Source organism: Eleutherodactylus coqui, chromosome 2, assembly GCF_035609145.1.
Source record: "Eleutherodactylus coqui strain aEleCoq1 chromosome 2, aEleCoq1.hap1, whole genome shotgun sequence".
In the NCBI taxonomy this organism is placed as follows: domain Eukaryota; kingdom Metazoa; phylum Chordata; class Amphibia; order Anura; family Eleutherodactylidae; genus Eleutherodactylus; species Eleutherodactylus coqui.
The window spans coordinates 133195785-133205646 of NC_089838.1; the positions used below are offsets into that span (position 1 = coordinate 133195785).

Consider the following 9862-nt stretch of genomic DNA (forward strand, 5'->3'; position numbering starts at 1 on the left):
AACATTTTTTTTAATACTGTCCACAGAGCCTACAGGTATCCTTACAAAGGACTATAGACGCCTGAATAATTACTCAAAATAGCGATTTCAGGCAGCTGCTGGCCTGTGTATATGCAGCCAGCGACAGGGCATTGAGCGAGAAGTTGCTTAGTTGTCACTAGTTGTTCTGTTTCAGCTCACCTCAAAGCGACTCACATAAGCATTTGTAAAACTGCTGCGTTTTTTATACAGTGTTTTACTGCTTTTGTGTGCATTTGCCTGCGTTTCTACTGTGTATTTTTGCGCAGTAACAATGCAGGCAAGCAAGTTCCCTGCTTTGGGACCCTGTGTTCTGCTTTCCCCCGCGACCCTAGCGGGACAGCCATTTCTCTCGCTTTCAGGAGATTTGTCCCACTTTTGTGATGTAGGGTTACCATTATAGTAATTACAAGCTGGGGCGCTGCAGCTCCCCGTCTGGTAGTCACTCTGAAGCGCGCTGGCAGGAGCGCTGAGAGGAGCAGCGACCCTGTGAAGACCAGGAAGAGGCAAGTGGTACTGTTGTACCTTGATGCCACCAGAAGTGGTGGGTGTACACTACTGCTAGGCTGCTTGACAGCCAGGTGACACCCCCACTTTCTGATTGGATATTATCAGCAGGGCCGGCCAGATTGACAGCGGGGGATGGAGAGCGGTGGAGCAGCAGGGTAGAAGGCACAGTCCCGGCGGCGCCGGGGACCTTGACAGCATGGGATGGAGAGTGGCAGAGCAGCAAGGTAGTAGGCACAGCAGCGGCCAAACAGCGGAGGATCCTGCGGCAGCAGGGAGATACACAGCAGGGGATGGAGAGCGCCGGATCTGAAGGAAAGATGGCAGAGTAGCAGCCAAACTTACAGGTGCCAGACAGCAACATAGCACCCGGGATGGCATCCGGAGCGATGGCAGATGTGGGCGGGGGGGGGGGGGGGGCTTCAGACACGACCGCGTAAGTTCTGAGTAGTGTGGCCCAGGAGCATGGAAGTAGTTTTGTCATGGATGGAGGGTTAGGCTTAGGGGTTGTTTCACAGTTAGCCATACATAATGAGCGGTAAATGCTTCCATGTTAATGCCAGGCGGCTCACACATTGAAAGATTTACAGCTAATAGTGTATACCTAACTGTGAAACAACCCCTAAGCCTAACCCTCCATCCATGACAAAACTCCTTCTACGCTCCAAGGACCTTGCAGCAGGCAGGCAATCAGGAGCTTTTCAGCCAATCAGGCACAGGGGCATCACCTGGCTGTCAAGCAGCCTAACAGTGGTGTACACCCACCACTTCCGGAGGCGTCAAAATATAACAGTACCGAGGCAAGTATATGGGGCTTATGTGTGGAGGTCACTATTACTGCTGGGGCTACTGTGGGGTGCCACTACTATTGCTGGTGCTGGTGCTACTGTGGAGGGGGGGGGAGTTTACTACTATTGCTGGAGCTTATGGGAGGGGTCACTATTATTGCTGGGGCTTCTGTGGGGGGGGGGTCCCTATTATTGCTGGGGCTTCTGTGGGGAGGTCACTATTATTGCTGGGGCTTCTGTGGGGAGGTCACTATTTTTGCTGGGGCTTCTGTGGGGAGGTCACTATTTTTGCTGGGGCTTCTGTGGGGAGGTCACTATTATTGCTGGGGCTTCTGTGGGGAGGTCACTATTATTGCTGGGGCTTCTGTGGGGAGGTCACTATTATTGCTGGGGCTTCTGTGGGGAGGTCACTATTATTGCTGGGGCTTCTGTGGGGAGGTCACTATTATTGCTGGGGCTTCTGTGGGGAGGTCACTATTATTGCTGGGGCTTCTGTGGGGAGGCCACTATTATTGCTGGGGCTTCTGTGGGGAGGTCACTATTATTGCTGGGGCTTCTGTGGGGAGGTCACTATTATTGCTGGGGCTTCTGTGGGGAGGTCACTATTATTGCTGGGGCTTCTGTGGGGAGGTCACTATTATTGCTGGGGACTCTGTGGGAAGGCCACTATTATTGCTGGGGACTCTGTGGGAAGGCCACTATTATTGCTGGGGACTCTGTGGGAAGGCCACTATTATTGCTGGGGACTCTGTGGGAAGGCCACTATTATTGCTGGGGACTCTGTGGGAAGGCCACTATTATTGCTGGGGACTCTGTGGGAAGGCCACTATTATTGCTGGGGACTCTGTGGGAAGGCCACTATTATTGCTGGGGACTCTGTGGGAAGGCCACTATTATTGCTGGGGATTCTGTGGGAAGGTCACTATTACTGCTAGGGCTACTGTGGGGGGGGGGGTCACTATTACTGCTGGGGCTACTGTGGAGGGGGGGGGGTCACTATTATTGTTGGGACTCGTATAGGGGAGCGCTAATACTGCTGGGGTATTGTGGGGGTCCCTATTATTGCTGGGGCTGGTATAGGGGACACTATTACTAGTGATGCCAATCTGCACGTGGCTGCAAACCTCAAGCTGACTATGGGTATGTTTACACATGTGGGAAATGCTGCAGAAATTTTCCGCAGCAAATTCTGCAACTAAAAAACTGTCAAAATCTGTACCATTAGTGCAGATTTTGACTAGAAATTAGCTGCAGCTATGCAGCGGTGCTCTCCCTCACCTCCTCTGAGGGCTTCCCACTGTCAGGGCTCCCCAGCGGCCTGGTCAGGTGCGATGATGCTGGTCAGGTGAGGTCATTACAGGCCGCTGAGAACAGGAAGCTGGGGAGCGCTGACAGCGGGAAGCCTTCAGAGGAGGTGAGGGGTAAGCGCCACATGGTATGAAATCGGGTGCGGATATGCAGCCGATTTCCGGTCAAAATTCGCACCAATGTTACATATTTTGACTGTTTTTTGGATGCAGAAATGCTGCGGGATTCGCTCCCTGTCTTTTTTTAAAAACTGGACCTGTATTTTTTATAACAACTGAGTTAAAATCATATATTGTCATAAGCCCCGCCCCTGACCACACCCCTTTGTCACGCTTTGACCCATCTGGTCACCTTAGCTTATGAATAATGTCAGATAACAATCATCTCAGTATAGAAACATCCTGCAGAACTGCAGCTGTTGTCACCATCATAAACTGCAGTGGAATCAGAGTGGACAGCAGGATGACCATGTGTGTAGTGGGCGGGGTTTAGCAGTCATAAGGTGTGGGAGGAGAATACTATACTGTCTGAGATGCAGCCAAGGGGATTATGGGAAATGTAGTTGAAGCGGCCCAGAGGAAGTCAGTGAACAGGATGTAAACAAGCAATGCCAATTCCTCAGAATGAAAAGTACAAAACCAAGAGGAACGGTAATGGATGGACTTACTATAGGATTGTGTGATGATTTATAACTATTTTGAAGTTTAACTTTGGTCTTAAAAAACCCCTTTAAAGATTTAGTCTCTAAACTCATCATTGTTATTTTTTAAATGCAAATTAATCATGTCTCTGCTCTTTTGTGTATACTCGTATATGTGTTTCTTCAGATATTTTGTTATACCAGCCTGATGAAGAGGCCCAAGTAGCCTCAAAAGCTTGCTGTAACATCACTGCATTTTTTTAGCCATTAAGGCTGGGTTCACACAGGGTGGATTTGCCACCGAAATTCCGCCTGGAATTTCGCTGCGGCAAATCCGCCTGCGGATTAGCTTACTCACATGTTTCTATTGGTCATATAGACACCAACGAGGCAGTCAATAGAAACATGTGAGTAAGCTAATAATTGGTTATATATATATATGTGTCATTTATGTCTGTTAGTATATCTATTTGGAGCTTGAAAAAGGCGATTGTTTTCGCTGAAACGCGTTGCTCGTACCTATATGATTAAATTCATTATAATTACATTTGTCATCTTTTTTTCCCGACGAGCGCAAAAGCAGCTTTTTATTTTTTTTATTTTTATTTTACTACTATTGTCTACTAAGCACCTACGGGTGCTTTGTATGCTGTATACTTTTGCTGCTCTCCGTCTTGCTGCGGATGTGGGATTGAAAGAACCTGTTTAAAAGCCTTCGTGGACATCGGTGCCGACGGGGTTTATCAGGCTGATTTCCCCGTTTGGCACCAGGTGAGTTCTAAACTGAGTTTTGTGGTACATCTGTTGTTCCTTCACTTGGCGCATTCCTGATTTATAACTTAGATTATGTTGTTTAGAGGGGGTGACAGGTTCCCTTTAATATTTTTTTAATATATTCTATGCATTTATATATTGCTATATTAATACTGTACATGTGCCCTTTTCCTTATTTTTTTCTTTTTTCTCCTACGTGGCCTTTTTCAGAACCTGCGTTGGAATCCACGTCAATGAAACTCTGCATGAATGAGGCCAAATAGTGGAGGAGGAGGTTTTTGCTGATAAAATATGTTACAAAGTTTCTAATGTTTGCCTGTTCTATTGATTTATGCAGTTTGTTGAAAAGCATCGCACTTATGTAAATATTTATATTAAAGGACTCAATAAAGTAAAATGCTTTTAATAAGAAACTAAAATCTAGAACAAGGGGGCACAATCTGGGGAGATCATAAACAATCTCAGAAAACATTATTTCACGAGTGGCGGATGCTTGGAACAAACTTCCAGCAGTTGTGGTGGGAAAATAATCAGTAAGGCCGCTCTCACAGAGGAGTAAGTAAAAACGCAGTTTTTTTTAATGTGTCATTGTACAGCGTTTTTAAACACATCCCATCATTGCAATGGGTGATGTGGTGCGTCAAAAACAAAAAAAAGACAAAAAACAAAATCCACTGAAGCACCCTAAAATAAAACAGGCAGCATTTGAGAAGCGCAGCGCTAGAAATTCCACGCTAAAATGCTCATCTGAGAAGCCCAATTGAAAATGGGGCTTAATACAGCATTTTTGGAGGGCATTTCAAACGCCGCGCTAAATGCTGCAAAAAAACCACATGCATGTGAGAGAAGTCAAAGGGGTCATTCAATCAGGCGTATGCAATTGGGATGCATGAAAATTTTTTACTGTTTGCGCATGTTGCATGTTCGTATGTGTTTTTTACGGCCGTGTGTCATCTGTTTTTCATATGTCCAAAAAAAAAACACAAGAAGGCTCAATTTTTTTTTCAGTCTCCTGGCAAGGCATGTAAGCAACGCAGCGCACATACATGTGATATCCGTGTTCACTGTAATTTTTACCCTCTCATAGGCTTTCATGGGCAATTTTAGTTCATAAATAAGGACAAAAATAGGACTGTGACCTTTTTAATATGGAAATGACTTCATAGTCGCTGACTACTGTTTGGACGCCTATAATCTTTCACGCCGGTAATATTGAATGTACTCCACCTTTTTCCTTTGGAGAGAGGTTACATATAAAAGAATTAGGGTCACATAATAATGAAACAAATGATCCGTTACCAGAAAAAAAAACGCTGCAGAAGGGAATGCATTATTAATGAAATAACACTGTGTGCGGCCGGCCTTGTGACAAGTGACCACTGCTGACTAATGCCAGCATTATCGCCAGGACCTTACCCGACAGCGGTTAGCTCATCCCCCATGACATGGCATCACAGACACCTTGCCACACTTGTTCCTGCTAAGTTAAAGGCCTCCATAGTGACAGCTGGCAGAGGAGTTGTGTATCCTGTGGGAGTCAGCTCCTGTCTGAGAGCCCCTCCTGTAAGGTACAGGCTGTAACCCTTTCATTGTTGGAGAGGTGACATGTGCCCCTCACAATGCAGTGAAAACAATTAGGAGTTTAATAGTTATTATATACAATGTAAACCTTGCACTGTAGCAGGTATACCACATTTAGCAGGAGGCACATTATACACTGCGCCCACGAAGGAATTTCCAACAGACGACCACTTATAGGCCTTTTGCAGTGACAGAAAGAAGGCAGCAGGTTGTCTGTTATTTGTAGGTTGATGTGGGTCTTCCACACAGGGAAGTGCAGTCTGTGGGGGCGTATATGTCATCGTTTATTACATTCACTCCAAGCAACAAGTTGCAAAAGAGGATAATAAAACCTACGTTACATATGGGAAAAAAGACATTAAGGTAAGAGGAGCACATGTCACCTCTTCAGCAGTAAAAGGGTTACAGCCTGTATCTTACAGGAGCCCTTTTTGGAGACCCCCAAAAGCCTCCAGAGCCCTAGAGATACAGGTCCTGCACAACATGCAGTAACCATAGTAGGTACTGCAGGGGTCATAAGTCCTGCTTGGAGGGTCCGTACTGGCTGGAGTCGGGAGTCTTGCCCGGGGGGTCCCTACTGGCTAGTGTCGGGAGTCTTGCCCGGAGGGTCCCTACTGGCTAGTGTCGGGAGTCTTGCCCGGAGGGTCCCTACTGGCTAGTGTCGGGAGTCTTGCCCGGAGGGTCCCTACTGGCTAGTGTCGGGAGTCTTGCCCGGAGGGTCCCTACTGGCTAGTGTCGGGAGTCTTGCCCGGAGGGTCCCTACTGGCTAGTGTCGGGAGTCTTGCCCAGAGGGTCCCTACTGGCTAGTGTCGGGAGTCTTGCCCGGAGGGTCCCTACTCGCTAGTGTCGGGAGTCTTGCCCGGAGGGTCCCTACTGGCTAGTGTCGGGAGTCTTGCCCGGAGGGTCCCTACTGGTTAGGGTCGGGAGTCTTGCCCGGAGGGTCCCTACTGGTTAGGGTCGGGAGTCTTGCCCGGAGGGTCCCTACTGGTTAGGGTCGGGAGTCTTGCCCGGAGTGTCTCTCCTGGCTGGAGTCGGGAGTCTTGCCCGGAGGGTCCCTACTGGCTAGAGTCACGATTCTTGCCCCAGAGGGTCCCTACCGGCTGGGGTCAGGAGTCTTCCCCCGGAGGGTCCCTACTGGCAGGGGTCGGGAGTCTTGCCCGGAGGGTCCCTACTGGCAGGGGTCGGGAATCTTGACAGGAGGGTCTCTACTGGCAGGGAATCCTGTCTGGAGGGTTCTTACTGGCAGGGGTCTGGAATCTTGCCCAGAGGGTCCCTACTGGCAGGACCTAGAGATACAGGTCCTGCACAACATGCAGTAACCATAGTAGGTACTGCAGGGGTCATAAGTCCTGCTTGGAGGGTCCGTACTGGCTGGAGTCGGGAGTCTTTCCCGGAGGGTCCCTACTGCCTAGTGTCGGGAGTCTTGCCCGGAGGGTCCCTACTGGCTAGTGTCGGGAGTCTTGCCCGGAGGGTCCCTACTGGCTAGTGTCGGGAGTCTTGCCCGGAGGGTCCCTACTGGCTAGTGTCGGGAGTCTTGCCCGGAGGGTCCCTACTGGCTAGTGTCGGGAGTCTTGCCCGGAGGGTCCCTACTGGCTAGTGTCGGGAGTCTTGCCCGGAGGGTCCCTACTGGCTAGTGTCGGGAGTCTTGCCCGGAGGGTCCCTACTGGCTAGTGTCGGGAGTCTTGCCCGGAGGGTCCCTACTGGCTAGTGTCGGGAGTCTTGCCCGGAGGGTCCCTACTGGCTAGTGTCGGGAGTCTTGCCCGGAGGGTCCCTACTGGTTAGGGTCGGGAGTCTTGCCCGGAGGGTCCCTACTGGTTAGGGTTGGGAGTCTTGCCCGGAGGGTCCCAACTGGCTGGAGTCGGGAGTCTTGCCCGGAGGGTCCCTACTGGTTAGGGTCGGGAGTCTTGCCCGGAGGGTCTCTACTGGCTGGAGTCGGGAGTCTTGCCCGGAGGGTCCCTACTGGCTAGAGTCACGATTCTTGCCCCAGAGGGTCCCTACCGGCTGGGGTCAGGAGTCTTCCCCCGGAGGGTCCCTACTGGCAGGGGTCGGGAGTCTTGCCCGGAGGGTCCCTACTGGCAGGGGTCGGGAATCTTGACAGGAGGGTCTCTACTGGCAGGGAATCCTGTCTGGAGGGTTCTTACTGGCAGGGGTCTGGAATCTTGCCCGGAGGGTCCCTACTGGTTAGGGTCGGGAGTCTTGCCCGGAGGGTCCCTACTGGTTAGGGTCGGGAGTCTTGCCCGGAGGGTCCCAACTGGCTGGAGTCGGGAGTCTTGCCCGGAGGGTCCCTACTGGTTAGGGTCGGGAGTCTTGCCCGGAGGGTCTCTACTGGCTGGAGTCGGGAGTCTTGCCCGGAGGGTCCCTACTGGCTAGAGTCACGATTCTTGCCCCAGAGGGTCCCTACCGGCTGGGGTCAGGAGTCTTCCCCCGGAGGGTCCCTACTGGCAGGGGTCGGGAGTCTTGCCCGGAGGGTCTCTACTGGCAGGGAATCCTGTCTGGAGGGTTCTTACTGGCAGGGGTCTGGAATCTTGCCCAGAGGGTCCCTACTGGCAGGGGTCCTGCCCAGAGGGTCCGCACTGGGAGGAGTCAGGGGGCCAGCCCGGAGGCTCTGTACTGGGATGGGTCAGGGGTACAGCTCGGAGGGTCTGTACCGGGAGGGGTCAGGGGCCCAGCCCGGAGGGTCCGTACCGGGAGGGCTCAGGGGCCCAGCCCGGAGGGTCCGTACCGGGAGGGCTCAGGGGCCCAGCCCGGAGGGTCCGTACCGGGAAGGCTCAGGGGCCCAGCCCGGAGGGTCCGTACCGGGAAGGCTCAGGGGCCCAGCCCGGAGGGTCCGTACCGGGAGGGGTCAGGGGCCCAGCCCGGGGGTCCGTACCGAGAGGGGACAGGGGTACAGCCCGGGGGTCCGTACCGAGAGGGGACAGGGGTACAGCACGGAGGGTTCGTACCAGCAGGTGACAGGAGTCCAGCCCGAAGGATCGGTACCGACAGGGTACAGGGGTCCAGCCCGGAAGGTCTGCACTGGCAAAGGTCCTGCCCAGAGAGTCCGTACTGGCTGGGGTCAGGAGTCTTGCCCGGAGGGTCCCTACTGGCTGGCATTGGGAGTCTTGCCCCGGAGGGTCCCTACTGGCAGGGGTTGGGAGTCTTGCCCTGGAGGGTCCCTACTGGCAGGGGTTGGGAGTCTTGCTCCGGAGGGTCTCTACTGGCAGGGGTCGGGAATCTGGATAGGAGGGTATCTACTGGCAGGGGTTGAGAATCTTGCCTGGAGGGTCCCTACTGGCAGGGGTTGGGAGTCTTGCCCGGAGGTTCCGCACTGGGATGGGTCAGGGGTTCAGCCCGGAGGGTCCGTACTGGGAGTGGTCAGGGGTCCAGCCTTGAGGGTCCGTACCGGCAGAGGTCCTGCCCAGAGGGTCCGTACCGGCAGGAAACAGGAGTCCTGCCCAGAGGGTCCGTACCGGCAGGGGACAGGGGCCCAGCCCAGAAGGTCTGTACTGGCAAAGGTCCTGCCCGGAGGGTCCGCACTGGCAGGGGTTAGGGGTCCCGCCTGGAGGGTCGTGCAGCAGAACAGCATTAGTATTAAATGAAGAACCAAGAGAGTCGACTCTTTGGCGAGCTGAGCTAAATGCTCCGGGTCAACAAGCCCAGCCAGAACCCCCCTGACTGTAGCAGCGCCGGAGCTGAGTCACTACTTTGCCGACTTCGCACAGCCCGTCATCACGGCGCTCTACCTGCGGGCTGCGCATCCTGCTGACAACACGCCACTGCCAGCAGCTGACTGCGCCGCCTCTACAGCCCCAGTAGCAGGGGAGACATCAGCCGGGGACTCCTCTCCGCCACCCGCAGACACTCTTACCTGCTATAGAGGCAGTGAGCAGGAGGACAAGGAAGAGGCGCATATGTCTGCAGGGTACCTGCCGCACTTGGCCGTCTCCCGGGATAGCTGCGCGGCCGTCTCCTCCACCTTTCCTTCGCTGTCTCTCCCTCCCCTTGTGGTGTCTCTAATGTCAGTGCAGGGTGACAGACATGCGTGTGAGGGAGGCCGGGAAATTCCTGTGCAGCAGCACCAAATATGAGCATGGAATGAACCTGGGAAGCTCCGACACTGGGGCTCCTGTTTTTTGGCCCAGTACCCGCCTCCTCCGAGACTACAGCCCCCTCCATAACGAGCACAGGAGCCGGCGGTCGGGAGCTCGGAGTGCCGGCAGTCATGGAAGTCACTGCTATATATAATACACCCAGATGATGGGGGGCT

The 9862-nt window shown here is 53.0% G+C and overlaps 1 protein-coding gene across 2 annotated transcripts in view; it reads right to left on the reverse strand.

Moving 5' to 3' along the window:
• MSRB3 (methionine sulfoxide reductase B3) overlaps positions 1 to 9651 on the reverse strand; it is a 136902-nt gene extending 127251 nt beyond the window's left edge. The window contains exon 1 of one of the 2 annotated variants that reach the window (XM_066591572.1): positions 9464 to 9651. Coding sequence is in view for 1 of the 2 variants with exons in the window: in XM_066591573.1 (XP_066447670.1) it covers positions 9464 to 9506 (43 nt within the window). In the remaining variant the exon portion in view is untranslated. The remainder of the gene's footprint in view (positions 1 to 9463) is intronic. The other variant, XM_066591573.1, reaches the window with a different exon arrangement.
• Between the last annotated feature and the right edge of the window lie 211 nt (positions 9652 to 9862).